The sequence below is a fragment of the Schistocerca cancellata genome, chromosome 9, assembly GCF_023864275.1.
Source record: "Schistocerca cancellata isolate TAMUIC-IGC-003103 chromosome 9, iqSchCanc2.1, whole genome shotgun sequence".
Classification (NCBI taxonomy): Eukaryota; Metazoa; Arthropoda; class Insecta; order Orthoptera; family Acrididae; genus Schistocerca; species Schistocerca cancellata.
Genome location: NC_064634.1, coordinates 1,108,244 through 1,124,603, shown reverse-complemented (window position 1 = coordinate 1,124,603; position 16,360 = coordinate 1,108,244). Strand labels below are relative to the sequence as shown.

Here is a 16,360-nt window from a genome sequence, read left to right as displayed (position 1 = left end):
ACGTACTCCATTGAGCGTAGGTGGAAGAACATACTGACGAAACTAAAATGAGCTCTAACATGGAAATTAAGCGATTTCGGACACATGCCCACATAATATCTTTTCTTTATTTGTGTGTGAGGAATGTTTCCTGAAAGTTTGACCGTACCTTTTTGTAACACCCTGTATATTAAATCTCTGCTGAACTCGAAACCTCTACCCAAGTGGACTACTGCCAACACACTAAGCGGACCCATACTGCTGCGTCACGCACTCGTGTCGTTCTGCCACAGCCTGGCCCTTAAAGCGCAGCCGTGATGCGGTGTTTTCAGGTGCATATCGAAGATTTCCCTGTGACCTTTACGGCTGTGTAGCTTCCCCTTCTTGTCCAGTCCGAGTTCGCAGCCCATCTCTAACGAACTCGTGATGAACTGCCCCTTTTTTGCTGCTGATTTCAGTCAACATTATCATCACCTAACAACATAAAAGTCATTAAAGCATATCTGATATAGGTACGTTATCATCCCTTGATAAATAAGGTATTAATACAGCTTACGTTTATATAATGAGAAACAGATATGTTTAAAACTGTTAGTCAGGATAATGGAAAAATAAGAATTGAAAGCTGGTCCAGGGAAGGAGATGGTGAAATTCAAATTATTGAACTGAGAAAACAAAGAAGAAATACGAGTTAAGAAGAACGTGCCTAAACCAAGAGCGTGACTAGCGAGGAGCAGGTAAGTGTGAATGCCCGTCTAGACCCCTTAGAAAAAGCGAACTCATAATCAGTCTATAAAAGCTCGCATAAGTGTTAATCCAGCATCAGTTTTAAGAAATTGAGAGTATTTAATGGACACTGATTAGAAGCGAGTGAACTAACAGCTATTTATCACGTAATCTCAAAATTATTTAGTTGTTAGCTGAGTAACCCTTCATCGCCCAAGTATTTATTTATTCCACTCTTCTATTAGTCCATCTTCCTCTTGCTCCCCTCTCTGCCCATCTCCTCATCCTCTACCCCGCTCTCCCTATCCACTTCCTGCTTCTCCCCTTCTCTGTACATCACCCTGTTACCACGCCCAACACATCCCAATGAGGGTTGCTGCGTTTTACCTGCTCAGTATTTCTTTGCAGATAACAACGGATGGTGTACCAAGTTTCGTTGAAATCGATCCTGTAGCTTAGGAGGACATGTTGAATATTTATAATACTTGGAGATTTGCTGTTATTTTCACTGAAAATGGAGATTCTAGAAACTTGCAGTACCGTTGTGTCTTCAATTCATTATGTTGCTCCTATTTTTAACCAGTCGATGTCAAAAACCACTGAAACATCGGTATAGGAAGTGCGTACATGTATCACAACGTTATCTACCTGACAGCAAAACAAGATACTCAAATCTCATACAAACTGTACTCTCTCCGTTAAGAACATAGTATGTAGTAGGAACCAACTATATAGTTCTTCCCGGAATGTGTTTGGTGATTAATAAGGACACTGCTGAGTTTTATTTCATAAGAAATTGTGTTTCGTTCCCTTCACTTCTCTTCCTGTGTCGCCCCTCTCCCAATCAGTTCAGATCCTGGGCACGCTCTCGATTTCAACTACAGTTGTGTTGCTGATGAAATTGTATTGTTTGTCCTAGTATTGGTAAGCGTCGTTAATGAAAGTAGTTAATAGTAAGGTTTGAAAGAAAGACTGAACATCTATTACATCAAGGCTGAAATAATTCGTAATTATCTCGTCGAAAAGGAAATCGCCGTGTTACTATTTTCTTTTTTTATGGGGGGGGGGGGGGATGATGATCATAATGTTTGGTTTGTGGGGCGCTCAACTGCATCAAAGTCCCAGTTGTTACACAGTCCTATTTTTCTCACAGTCCTACCTATCCACTGTCACAAACGATGATAATGAAATGATGAGGGCAACACAAACACCTAGTCCCTGGGCAGAGAAAATCCCCAATCCGGCCAGAAATCGAACCCGCTACCCTGTGATCCAGAGGCAGCAATGCTAGCCATAGCCACTAGACCACGAGCTACGGACTTGAGAGATGGGGGAGGGGGAAGAAGTGAGATTAGTATTAGACAACGACCGACAGCACAGCAAAAGAATTAAAGGGAAGAACTAAATAAGATTTTAAGAACAAAGTTACAGGGTGTTTTAAAAATGACCGGTATATTTGAAACGGCAATAAAAACTAAACGAGCAGCGATAGAAATACACCGTTTGTTGCAATATGCTTGGGACAACAGTACATTTTCAGGCAGACAAACTTTCGAAATTACAGTAGTTACAATTTTCAACAACAGATGGCGCTGCGGTCTGGGAAACTCTATAGTACGATATCTTCCACATATCCACCATGCGTAGCAATAATATGGCGTAGTCTCTGAATGAAATTACCCGAAACCTTTGACAACGTGTCTGGCGGAATGGCTTCACATGCAGATGAGATGTACTGCTTCAGCTGTTCAATTGTTTCTGGATTCTGGCGGTACACCTGGTCTTTCAAGTGTCCCCACAGAAAGAAGTCACAGGGGTTCATGTCTGGCGAATAGGGAGGCCAATCCACGCCGCCTCCTGTATGTTTCGGATAGCCCAAAGCAATCACACGATCATCGAAATATTCATTCAGGAAATTAAAGACGTCGGCCGTGCGATGTGGCCGGGCACCATCTTGCATAAACCACGAGGTGTTCGCAGTGTCGTCTAAGGCAGTTTGTACCGCCACAAATTCACGAAGAATGTCCAGATAGCGTGATGCAGTAATCGTTTCGGATCTGAAAAATGGGCCAATGACTCCTTTGGAAGAAATGGCGGCCCAGACCAGTACTTTTTGAGGATGCAGGGACGATGGGACTGCAACATGGGGCTTTTCGCTTCCCCATATGCGCCAGTTCTGTTTATTGACGAAGCCGTCCAGGTAAAAATAAGCTTCGTCAGTAAACCAAATGCTGCCCACATGCATATCGCCGTCATCAATCCTGTGCACTGTATCGTTAGCGAATGTCTCTCGTGCAGCAATGGTAGCGGCGCTGAGGGGTTGCCGCGTTTGAATTTTGTACGGATAGAGGTGTAAACTCTGGCGCACGAGACGATACGTGGACGTTGGCGTCATTTGGACCGCAGCTGCAACACGGCGAACGGAAACCCGAGGCCGCTGTCGGATCACCTGCTGCACTAGCTGCGCGTTGCCCTCTGTGGTTGCCGTACGCGGTCGCCCTACCTTTCCAGCACGTTCATCCGTCACGTTCCCAGTCCGTTGAAATTTTTCAAACAGATCCTTTATTGTATCGCTTTTCGGTCCTTTGGTTACATTAAACCTCCGTTGAAAACTTGGTCTTGTTGCAACAACACTGTGTTCTAGGCGGTGGAATTCCAACACCAGAAAAATCCTCTCTTCTAAGGAATAAACCATGTTGTCTACAGCACACTTGCACGTTGTGAACAGCACACGCTTACAGCAGAAAGACGACGTACAGAATGGCGCACCCACAGACTGCGTTGTCTTCTATATCTTTCACATCACTTGCAGCGCCATCTGTTGTTGAAAATTGTAACTACTGTAATTTCGAAAGTTTGTCCGCCTGAAAATGTACTGTTGTCCCAAGCATATTGCAACAAACGGTGTATTTCTATCGCTGCTCGTTTAGTTTTTATTGCCGTTTCAAATATACCGGTCATTTTTGAAACACCCTGTATGAAAGATTACATTGAACGTGTATAGGTACATCTCTGGGTACATACATAAATATTTTTTATTATTTTTGTTTATTAATTATTTTTGGCAGTAAATGTCAATATGTTCAAACATTACAAGAATGATAATGTTTGAGGGTATCCGTATGTGTCTCTGCTGTCAGAGAGTCTGTTTTCGAGTGAGGAAATCGAACAGTTGAGCGGTAGGACTGTGACGAGAAAACTTTTATTGTTGACTTAAAGAATGGTTGGTGGAGTTGGTTTTCATGCGCAGAGACATATTAACAATGAGGGACCTGTGACCTCTGCTTTTGTCCTTGGATCTTATCAGATAGTTTACACATGTGCAACGAATGCAAATAGGTTGCCCGTTGATGAAACAATACGTGCGCACATGGGGTTTGTACATTTCTAGGAGTGTTCTTTGATATAACCGTATTGTATCAATCAGTGAAATAAAACTATTTCGAGTGTGCCACGGAGCTGAACATTGTAAAGGCGAATGTGCTCTGTAAATACGTTAGTGCCGCGTTTTTCAAACTGTGCCTATTCTGGAACTGCAACCCCACGACATCAGGTTCACCACAACTGCGACATTACAGGAGTCCTTTCGTTACCTGCGACAGATGTACATAACGGACCTGGAGACGTCGTTTTCAAAGCATAATCGCCAAAAAGCAACATCGCGCGTCATCGTCACCACAGTTACTCGGAATGCTGCAACGAGGTGAGGCGTAGCCAGTGCGGAAACTTTCGATAAAGGCTGCGAAATCTCATCATTCTCTCAGTTCAAAAGTAATGTAGCATCCGTTTTCTCTTAAAAATAAAATGTTCTGCCAGTACTAATAATGTAATTCGTCTATATACAACACCAAAGTATAAATGTAATGTTTGCGCCATATCCCTCCGTACAACTTTTCTTCTCTTGAGTAAAATAATGATAAATGTTCCTGGCGTGATCTTTTCGAGAGCTGATTCTGGCCCTGTAACTTCTTCGACGTTATTGTGTCTACCGGTAAGTTGGCAAGATGAAATTTTCTTGTTTCTGAAATAAACCGCTTTGAGCTGTATACGGACGTTTACAGGATCTGAGTTAACGAGCATTGCGCTCTCATTTAAATATTTGCCCGAAAGGGTCAGCCTTCAGGAACTGTGAAACGAACCCTGTCGTCCAGGTCCGCGTGCCATAAAGGGCGCGGATTCACCACGAGATGGGGAAACTCACAGGCGTCTGTTGTCTATTTTGAGGCCAAAGTGTTGTTAGTGTGCGAGTGAGACAGACGAGAACCTACGTCATAGGGAAACCCAGTAAAAGGCTTTTGTGGCCGAGGAGACGTAGCAGTGTTAAATGTGGTGGACCTAAGATCGGCCATAAAGGGAAACATTTATGAAAACTATTTAATTCTGTAGTACTGCAGGGAATGAAGCCACAGTAATTTTAATCTTCCATCTTCCATGAGTTTTTATGATGGTCCCAATAAAACTTGAATATTGATAATATCTAGAATAGTTCAGGATTTACTGTTAAAGTGAAACTAACAAAGACCTGAATGCTAAAATCTGAACGCTTTGGTCGATCTTAACGATCGACATTTCATATAGAAGCGCATGATTAAAATGACAAACGTAGTAAATATCAACTCTGCAACTTTATTTGTTTAAGAGATATAGTAAATTAAAATTATCAGTATTTACAGTTGAGCATCAGATGATCATTTCCTCCACACAAAACACATTGAACGATGACAGCATGACACCTTATTCAATCGTTAGGTAATAGAATACGTGTTGTAAAGCTTAGTGCATAATAGTTAATTTTGTTCTTTATTTATTTATCAGAAAGCACATTGGTGCAAGGCTACTGGCCGTGACATTCAAAGTTTAGAAGGATATTATATTGGTTTTATGTAAAAGAATTTAACGTTTATTATCTAATGGATATCATTGTTACTTTATTTAGAACGTGAAAGTGGTCGAGCTTTGAAAGTGAAAAATAATGTAGAATAAGCTGTAGCCGATCAGATGGACGGCATCAGGAAAGGGAACTGCCCTAGTCAGTTGAGTGACGATGTTCGACGCGCGCGGAAAACGCGGCGGACACGGGCAGAGAGGGACAGTTCTGGTCGAGACACCAAAGGGGACAGTTCGGCTGGTGGAGACGCGGAAGCGGACTGTCGGTGTTTGGGTTGCTAGGAGATGAAACGACTTAGAAAATTTCGCGTTGCGTGACATAGCGGCACTTAGTCTCTGAGCGGTGAGCAGCCGCGCGCCTCGTGTGAACTCTCAACTTTTCGCGAAGATAACGAGGTGGGATATTAGACTTGTATCTCGCGATGATATTGTGAATGATCGAACTGTGTCAAATGGATATGCGCTCGAGTGTAACAGTAACTCTAAATACTATCACTTCCGCTATTAGTTTGCTTTCTGAATAAACATTATTCTAACCAAATCGCAACTGTGTGGCCTACATCATTTATGGGTCGTTAATTTAGTTCCCGATATTACTATTACTGTTGTTATGTGTTATGTTAACTTTGTATTTCGCAAACTTGCCATCAGCCAGACAATTTAACCAAAGGGTCACAAGTGTCTAATTTAGGGCGTGTAATGCGACACGTACGGTTCAACTCCTAGACGAGTTTGAGCCAAGACATTTCGACGAAGAGGAACCGCATGTGAGCCCGAACACCTTTGGGATGTTAGCTAGCACGGAACAAGACCGGTTTATGATTTCATATCACACCTTCACGTGTACATACATCAGTAGAACATGAAGACCTGATACGGAAGGAGGAGGACTCTACCTTCTCAAAGTAAAATACAATTACCTTCAACAAGCAGGACTTAATAGTTCAAACTGACTGGTTGAGAAACTGACATGTTAAGCGACAGCGGTTTATTTCAGAAACATGGGCTACTTCAGCTGCGGTTGTCATCAACAGAAAACTCTAGAGTGAAAGTTTGGAAGGTAGGAGACGAGGTACTGGCGGAAGTAAAGCTGTGAGGACGGGGCGTGAGTCGTGCTTGGGTAGCTCAGTTGGTAGACCACTTGCCCGCGAAAGGCAAATGTCCCGAGTTCGAGTCTCGGCCCGGCACACAGTTGTAATCTGCCAGGAAGTTTCAACAGAAAACTATTTGAAATTTTCTTGTGTCTTAAGAAATCTGCTTGCAACCTTTTTAGACAGGCTTTCTTTCCCGTACAAGCTTATTTTGTGACTCCATTTCTCTGATGGGCTGTAAGGAAGCATCTTCTTTACCCGAGAAACAGCTTTGCCAAGGGACTGAAGACATTTGTATGATCCTATCTGGGAAGCACAAGTCTCCAACTCATCTACAGTGTGTACTGATTTTAGTTTATGCCAGTACTTCCTTTTTCTTTCAGTTTCCTTCTTACAATGAGTAATTAAATTTTTTTTTCAGATGAGGATGCCTTTATCTTCGTGTTTTCCTATCTTTTTCTACCCTGTTTGCGTTCTTTTCCTTTACGGGTGCTGTATTTGCTGGCATCTTTCTGCAGCTTTTCTCGAAATCGTGTCTTATGCTTTGCTGACATTGTTTTTCGTTTATCCTGTATAAATAAAAAGTCACTATTAGTATAAACGATAAGGCACTTGCTCTACCAACCAGCATAGCTTGAAAATGACAAGGAGTGTTAAATGGTTTAGATTTCAGTAACAACCCAAAAAAACTGCCACAGATGGGACACAATTACTTTCGACATTCATACGTTGGCATTTACGTATTAAACACTACTTTATGTGTCACTGCGTGTATTTATTGAGTTTTCTCACTCCTAAGCTAAAATAAATATAATTTTTATAATTGCTTCTTCGTGTTTTTTGTCATGGATGAGACACTAGAAGCGTAGCTGTTTTTGTAAATTACTGCATACTTTTCTTTAAAAATTGAAATTTGTCTGAAGGATAACGTTCTCCTCTTGAAACTCAAGAACTGAAACAACTGTGCCTGCAACGTAAATTTAGATAACTGCCAACGTATAAAGCAAACATTTTGTCCTCTATCCTCATCTACTGAAGTGCTGACTTGGTTTAACTGTATTTCCCCAAATGATTTCGTAACTCTGGTAATTTTCTCACGACACGCAAATTGAACTTTCGTAGATTCAGAAAATTAGGACGTAAATTTAATTAAAAATAAAAAGCCTCTGACTTTTTCACATGGAATCACCCATATGTGTTGGAGTTCCGTTCGTGTTTTGAACTTCATGTAGAGCGGAATGGAACGTCATATATGTGTCCACATAAATCTGTAATTCAAATACTGGCTAAATCTGATGATCGTTAGGAAGAATGGAAACTCGTGGCAATAACAAAAAGTTACGAGAATGTGACAACGGTTTAACACGATTTGAGACAAATGCCTGGTAACTATAGGGTGCTCCAGCTACAGAAAACGTATTCCAAAACTTACGTTGTCAGCCTGATCCAGATACAAGAGTTCAATGAAACTTTTGTTAACTCAAATAATTGGGACGCTCTATCAGCGTTCTGCAAAAACTGCGCTTGACTTGGTAGATTAGAAGTCTCATAATTAGACCCAGTGAGCACTTTCGTCCATGGCAAGTCAGGACCAAATGATGGTAGAGAAAAAGGGAGGGGGAGCGAAACGAATATTCATTGACTCTGACGTGTCTTTCTCTCGTATCAAGACAGCTGACGATCGAACAGTATCGTGTTGCTGAAGCGCCATGTGTTATCTGCAGTTTTATGTGGCAGAGTATTTAGAACTAGCCAGATGTAACACCAGGAAACCCTTAGGCAGCATGTAGTTCAAATGGCTCCAAGCACTATGGGACTTATCATCTGAGGTCATCAGTCCCCTTTACTTAGAACTACTTAAACCTAACTAACCTAACGACATCACACGCATCCATGCCCGAGGCAGGATTCGAACCTGCGACCGTAGCAGCCGCGTGGTTCCGGACTGAAGCGCCTAGAACCACTCGGTCACAGCGGCCGGCGTAGCATGTAGTACATGATAATTTGTTATTTACTGTGAAAGCTACATCCTAAGAGTTTCAAGCACCAGTCTCAACTGTTTGAGAGCTTCCAACAGCTGAGACAGCAATAAAGAAAGTATCTACTTACGTTCTTGTGCAAGCAGATTTAAAATAATCGGTAGAAACATTACCTTGGATTTGTGAGAATTTCTTTTAGAGCCCAACTCAAAGATTCTTCTGTGACATTGTTAAAGTTGAGCATGATGCCGTATCCAGAGTCTTGTGCTTTGATAAGATTTGGTGTTTGGTCACCAAACACAGGAAATCCAAGTAGAGGCACGCCATTATGGAGAGCTTCTTGCAAACCCATCATTCCTCCGTGAGTCATAAACAACTTTATATTTTTGTGAGCTGAGAAAGAAAGAAACATCAGCAATTGTCAAGCATGTTGATAAAAAGAGAAAACAATTTATGACCGTTTGTAAGGAATTAATAAGCAGCAACTGATAATTTGTTATATTTTTGTGAGCTGAGAAAGAATGAAAGTAATATCAGAAATTATCAAGCATGTTGATAAACAGAGAAGACAATTTATGACCGTTTGCAAGGGGACGCTAAGTTTCATAATATATCTTGTGTTCTGTCGTATTGTTTATTCTTTGACATGTGAAATTGTGTACGATTCTGTTACTTCCATTTTCTTAACTTTCGCTGAGTACCAGTCTCATGGGGATACAATGACAACGTCCATATTCTGTTCCGCCTCTGCTGACTTATATGCACGTTTAGAACGTTTCACCTGCGAGTTTAAAGTTCGGATTGGTACGCAACTTAAGAGAGAAGCTGCTCGTCCAATCTGTTCGGCAGACACTGTTACCGAAATAAATAATTTCATTCCGTGAAACCTCCAGACTCAGTTTTGTTCACCTGAAGCAAAGGTCGGTTAGCCCACGTCAAGCTAATCACGGCACAGTTGTTAACCCTGTGAGAAATTGTCTTTATCAATAAAAAAGACTTTAAAACTTTGTAATGATATAGAAGTTTATTGAGATAACTTACGAAATCGGTAGATGTGTCATTTTGTAGCAAGCAGCCTCAAGTTTGTGAATCAGTATCCCATTCCGCCACCGGGAGCGCGTGTAGTGCACAGTTAAAATGGCTGCTTTCACTGCTGTGGAGCGTACTCGCTGTGCGCTTTGAAACTTTTTTTGTTCCACAGATCGATGAAGGAGACCGAGATTGGAAGGTTTACTACCAGCAAGATGGTGCCCTACCACATTTTCTCACGGAAATTTGAGGTTTCCTCGATAATCGCTTCCCAGATCGGTGGATCGGCTGTGAATGTCCCATCGCATGGCCACCTCGCTCCCCAGACTTGACACCACTGGATTTCTTTCTCTGCGGTTTCGTTAAAGACCGTGTGTATGTTCCTCCCCTACCAAAAAAAAGAGCCGACCTGAAAAATCTTTTTTACGCTGCCATGCACAAGTTACACCCGATTTGATGCAACGAATGTGGGAAGAAATTGATTACCAGTGGGAAGTTTGCTGCATCACAAATGGAAAGAACATATGTGATATAAAATGAGAATTTCATCAATTTATACTATAATTTTAGACAGACTACTCTAGAATCTCTTGTAGGCGGCTCTTTAATCATTTCAGTATACTGACAACAGCATCGCATTACATTTGCTACATTATGAAGTTTCGTCACCAACCCATCACATTGTGCAAGCATTCTCTTTCATAAATATAGCACTAGAAGAAGAAACGACTTCACCATGCATCACTCAGTGTGGCTCAGAAAGGGGAGAAGTACTAAGTCATAAAAATCTGTGACTACCTAGATAGTGGTGTAAGAATTTAATATATTATAAAATTAAGTTCAGACATGGGACTGAATTAATAACTGTGTGACAACTCCTTCTCCATCATATAAGAGTGCCTAAATGCTTAATAATGTGACGTCTCTCTCTCTCTCTCTCTCTCTCTCTCTCTCTCTCTGTGTGTGTGTGTGTGTGTGTGTGTGTTAGGTTAGGTTATGACTCCATTACATGTAAAAATGTAAGTTACGACAATCATGCAAAAGGGGAAATGTTCTCAGTTTTTTCGCCAAGAAGATTTACAGTAACCATGAAATTCACTTGGAGATCATAATTGTGACCTATTGAAGATACGACAAAAAAGTAAACTAAAGAACTGTGGGAGCAAGATCTCCAAATTCGCTTTGATTACAGAAGAATTTTGGAAAATGGCATCTGCAGTTAATGCTCACACAGTTTCGGTTCTGACTCAGTTTTTCCCTATGTAGGGGAACTCGGAGCAGAACGGGATAGCGTGGCAGAATGGGAAATTGCTCTTTTCTAGATTGGACAGTGTTGCAACCTGTTGTATGGGCATGTGACTATTTCTCCGAATGGAAGGGAAGTGAGGGCAGCCATTCTGATTTAGTTTGAAGTTGCTTTGTTCTAACGTTTGGTGAATTTCAATGCCAGGTAAGCTGTTAATTGTATACTCTAAAATGGCACATTCCCTTAAAGTGCATGGCATTTGTTATACTTTAGTTATTTAATGCGTTTAAATACGTCAGTTATTACACTCCATGAAAGTTGTTAACCTCAAAAGTGCTCTTGTGGCGGAACGGGACGGGGCATAGTGGGATAGTGTCCCGTTCCTCCCCGTCATATTTTGACGCAAGTGGAAAGCAAACCCGGCCTGGATGTTCATGGATACAACACTCTGCCAACCAGCTGTGTTCGCCGAACAACTCAGCTTTCCAGATATCGCCCGAGGCTGTCATTCCAATCCCACTAATCTGTCAAAATACTCTGCGGACTACAAGACGAAAAGGAAAAACCGTCGTATTAACAGATTCTCTTTATAAGAAGGAATTGCAGAATGCTGTCGCACGTGAAGTAGGCCTACAGAAAGGAGGAGGGTGCACAAATATGAACAGTGTCAGGACAGAGACGTCAGGTGCAATGCAACTTGAGGCAAAAATATCAAACTGTACACCCAAAAAAAACCAAAACAGAGGACATCAAAGGCCATAAGAAAAATAAAAGGAAGAAGATGATGGAGAAGAGAGAATCAGAGAGAGAGAGGATGCTGAGTGTCTCTACTGTGGGGACTTCTACTCCGTTTCTAATGAGGACTGGGTCGCATGCCAGCGTGGGCACACAATTCATGTGCTGGCACAGACAGTGAAGGTGAAGAGGAAATACTGATTTGTGACTATTGTCGAAAAGGCTTGTAGTTAGTGGTTTGGTGATTATTAAGCATTGTTCATTTTTGAGAATGACATTAAAATATTTTCTTATTTTGAAGAATGACTTTTTAATTGTTTAAATTACACATTCCTTAGTCTGAATTGCCTGTTATACAACATTTTGTCATAATTTAATACGATATTCGTAATTCAAATTCAACGTTTATGCAATAACTTAACAAAAAATACCCTTATCCCATTCTGCCCCGTAGGTGGGGTGGAACGGGAAATATGCAAGACTTTTTTGAAAAATTGTAAAAATGGAAAATGTATTGTTTTAAGTGATTTTAAAATAAGGTACATTAGGTTACACTACAAGGTGTTTTTTTATCACTTTAAGAAGTGTTTCATTGTGTTACCTTATTTTATAGAAATTGTTCAACACTAAGTATCCCGTTCCGCCCCGAGTTCCCCTACGTAATGTTAATTAAGTGTTTCAGTCGCATTCCCGACTAATAGCTTGTCAAGAACCACAAGGAGCAGTTTGCCGACGTCCTGTCGGTAGTCGCTACCTACACGCTCTAACGCGTCAGTTGGACACAATTTGGCAACATGTCCCTCGGGAAGCCATCAGACAAACTTATAAATCAATGCCAAGCCGAATAACTGCTTGCATAAGGGCCAGATGTGGACCAGCGTGTTATTTACTAACCCAGTTTATGAAGCTTTCTCTCCTGAATCAATCATCAATTTTTTCTGAAATTTTAATCATTGATTTGTCTATAAATGTACATCACATCTACCGAATTGCATCCCATTTGTATAATTCCTTCGTGGTGCGTCTTTGTTTTTGGTCTTAGATTGTATTTGCTTTACTGTTGCTCGTAATGCTTAGATTGCCAAAAAGAACTTGGAGAATTAATTGGAGAATCGATGACTGCCAGATTACATACCTCACATAAATGTACATGAAACCAGTCGAGTGACTCAAAAGTATTTAAGAACTATCAAAACAGTTCAATACGGTTGATGTTCTTTGCTGGCGAGTAGTGTTGATCATTGATGTGATCGTCTCATCGACGCCATATTATCGATATGTTCGTCCACTCAGAAGTACACTTGCGGATGCTGGAGAGAGTGGAAGAAGAGGAAAGAAAAGGTGACTCACTAGAATATTATTGATCTTTAATAATGAAAGACAATATAGGTGAAGAAGTAAACGTAGGAGAGCAAGAGGAGAAAAATAGACTCGAAGTGAATTTTAAAATAAAAAGGCAGGCAATACCGAGGATGTTATGTAATTCTTATTACAGACAAACGGCAGGTATACAGGCTTACCTAGTATGTCACTCTGAGGAAACCATTTTCCAATCTTGAGGTTGTGTGGCGGATTGGTGAGAGTATCTGTTTCAAACTTCCAGATGATTTTCTCTTTGAGCTTGGAGAACACACCGAGGAAGACGTTAATTATGTCTTCCGGCAAGTCTGCACTTTGTACGGCGCTACCCAAGCTGAAGTAGATCACACCGTCTGTTGCGGCATCCAGAAATTTTTGCAGGTCCTGGAAAGAAGCGCATCTTTCTAGACAGCACATTACGATAATGTTCGGTTCACAGTTTCGCCGTAATTATAGTATAATATAATTTTAAGTTTTTCCTCGCAGTGCATGTTATTACTCACTCGCCACTCGTTGCAGTCTTTTTAGAAATTATGGATTAACGTAACTTTGAGCACCAAACTCTCCTGTGCAACTTTTTTCATGTCTGCATAACTATTGCGACCTGCGTACATTTCAGCTTGCTTATTGCGTTAGAGCCTCCGTCTTGCTCTAAAGAAGTTACCTCCCCCCAAGCACCAGGACGCTTCCCCCCATTACCAAATTAAGTATTCCTTGATGGCTCAGGATGTATTCCGACATTGCAGTTCTTCTTCTGATCAAGTTTTACTATAAATCACTTCTCTCGGCGATTTGATTGATTAACTATGCATTGGTTAATCGATGTACCCATCTAATCTTCAGAATTCCTGTACCCCTCAAAAGCTTGTATTCTTTTCCTATCTGTTCTACCATAAACGTATCATATACTAAGATGGTATCTGTTCTTTCGGACATGTAACGGGAATCGGCAACGCGCCGCGAGTAAAGAGTATAATGGGCGGGGGCACTACGAATGTAGTGCGGGACAATACGTTGATAATGTGGGTTTCGCGGGAGGTGTGCCAGAGATAAATCCCTGCAGTCGCGCTATCCTCTGTGTCCTCGGTGGTTCAGATGGATAGAGCGTCTGCCATGTAAGCAGGAGACCCCGGGTTCGAGCCCCGCCGGCACGGTAGCTCAGCGTGCTCGGTCAGAGCGTTAGCAGCCCTCTGTAATAAAAAACTGAGTTAATCGACCAACAACGAACTTAAATGGATGTCTTACGACGTCCGCCCCGAGCAGATGCGACGAACGAAAGCGAACAAAATGAGATAAAAAAAGAATGGATAGAGCGTCTGCCATGTAAGCAGAAGATCCCGGGTTCGAGTCCCCGTCGGTGCACACATTTTCATCTGTCCCCGTTGACGTATGTCAACGACTGTAAGCAGCTAAGGGTGTTCATTTCATTATAAACGTATCAGTTCCATATGAAGAAAGTATTATAGAAATGCTTCCAAAAAGATCTGCTAACATTTACATTCTTTGTTAACATATTCCTCTTTTTCAGAAAGGTTTTTTCTCGTTACTGCCAATCTGGCCTCTACTTTGCAGGCGCCAGTTAGTTTCCAGTCCAAATAACAACACCCATCTACTACATTTTGCCTCTCATTGCTTAACCTAAAACTCCCATACATCACCAGATCTAATTCAGCTACACTCATCATACTACTATTTAATATTCATGTTATCTTTTGATGAAACTGTTCGGTTCTACTATTTTCCTAGTCCTTTGCCATCTCTAATAGATAAACACTGCCATTGGTGAAGTTGAGAAATTTTTTTTTTCCCCCTGAACTTTAATTCCTTTTCCTTTAGTGCTGGTTCTGTTCACAGTCAGTAAGTTACACATCCAGAGTATTTCATGAACAGTTCAGCATACTGCAGCAAGGTGAGAATGACCAGTCTCGCGACGACGTCCTTGTGTAAACGTTCTCCGTTTTCTGGCCACGTGAAGTACAACCTCAAGCTTTTGACGATCACCACTGTCACCTTTATCAGGAGCAACTGGCTGCCGAGGCTGCTGTTGTGGAGGCCTCCCGCAGCCGACAGTTGACTGGTCGGCAAACGTGTTCATTACGTCATCTCACGAGAGACTGAGTCAACGTTTACAACTACAGTCTGTAAACCACTATGGAATGCAAGCCAGAGAGTAACCTCCGGGATTTTTTCTTATTCCATTCACGCAAGGAGCGCTGGGGGAACGACTGTTCGAGTGCCTCTGTGTATGCTGTAATTAATGTAATCTTGACCTCATGATCCGTATGGGCGCGATATGTAGGGCGTTGTAATATTTTCCTAGAGGCAGTTATTAGAATTTATTTAGCAGGCTTTCGCTGGCTAGTTTACGTCTATCTTCAAGTGTGAGCCAGTTGTAATAAGAGTTATCAGTGCACCTATCTTTGTCATATCTTATAAAATACAATACTCTAAAATTCATGTATTCATGTTATGAAATAAATCTGTTTCAGTTTTATATATTAGTTCTGTTTATCAAATAATACAGGGTGTATCAAAAAATATCATCCGATTTGGTACGTCTATATTTCTGAAACTAATAAATATATACAATGAATTTTGTTTTTTGATTAATAGGGAACTCAAAAAGTTTTTTTTTCATGCCTTCTCATAGGTGTTCAATATGCCCCCCTTGAGATGCACGGTATATGCCAATGCGGTATTCAAATTGTTTCCACATCGCAGCTAGCATGTCTTGAGTTACAGCTTCCACAGCTGCTGTTATGCGATGTCTCAGTTTATTCATTGTTGTTGGTAACGGAGGCATACAAACTGAATTTTTTTTAAAAACCCCCACAAAAAATAATAACACACAGTTTGGTCTGGCAACCTTGAAGGTCAGTAATGTGAGACTGAATTATTTGCACCAGTGCAACAGATCCATCGTTCAATAATCCTTTGATTTAAAAATTCCCGCACTTCCAAATACCATTGTGGCGGTGCGCCATACTGTTGGTAGATGAAATCGTTCGAATCAGTCTACAACTGTGGGAAAAGACAGTTCCCAAGCATATCGAGACATGTGCTTCCTGTAACATTGTCTCGGAAATGAAGAATGGACCATACACCTTTTCCCTGAAACTGCACAAAAGACATTAAATTTTGGAGATTCCCTATCATGTTGTACAACTTCATGTGGTTGTTCCGTACCCCATATTCTCACTTTTATAACGGTTCACCTTACATGTAAATGGAATATTGCCTCGTCACTAAACACTAAAGCGTGGAAGAAGACCGTCATCCTCCATCTTGCCAAGAACGAAATTACGCAACTCCACTCGTTGTTGTTTGTC

At 41.2% G+C, this 16,360-nt stretch overlaps 1 protein-coding gene across 4 annotated transcripts in view; it reads right to left on the bottom strand.

The window, feature by feature from the left end:
- The window catches only part of LOC126100421 (UDP-glucosyltransferase 2-like), a 206,339-nt gene that overhangs the window by 28,200 nt on the left and 161,779 nt on the right, over positions 1 to 16,360 (bottom strand). For 2 of the 4 annotated variants that reach the window (XM_049911027.1, XM_049911026.1), the window contains 2 exons: positions 13,193 to 13,415; positions 8,836 to 9,055 (listed from right to left, as the gene is read on the bottom strand). The exons of 1 other annotated variant lie outside the window; for it this stretch is intronic. In XM_049911027.1, coding sequence (XP_049766984.1) covers positions 8,836 to 9,055; positions 13,193 to 13,415 — 443 coding nt within the window. The remainder of the gene's footprint in view (positions 1 to 8,835; positions 9,056 to 13,192; positions 13,416 to 16,360) is intronic. One more of the 4 variants, XM_049911025.1, reaches the window with a different exon arrangement.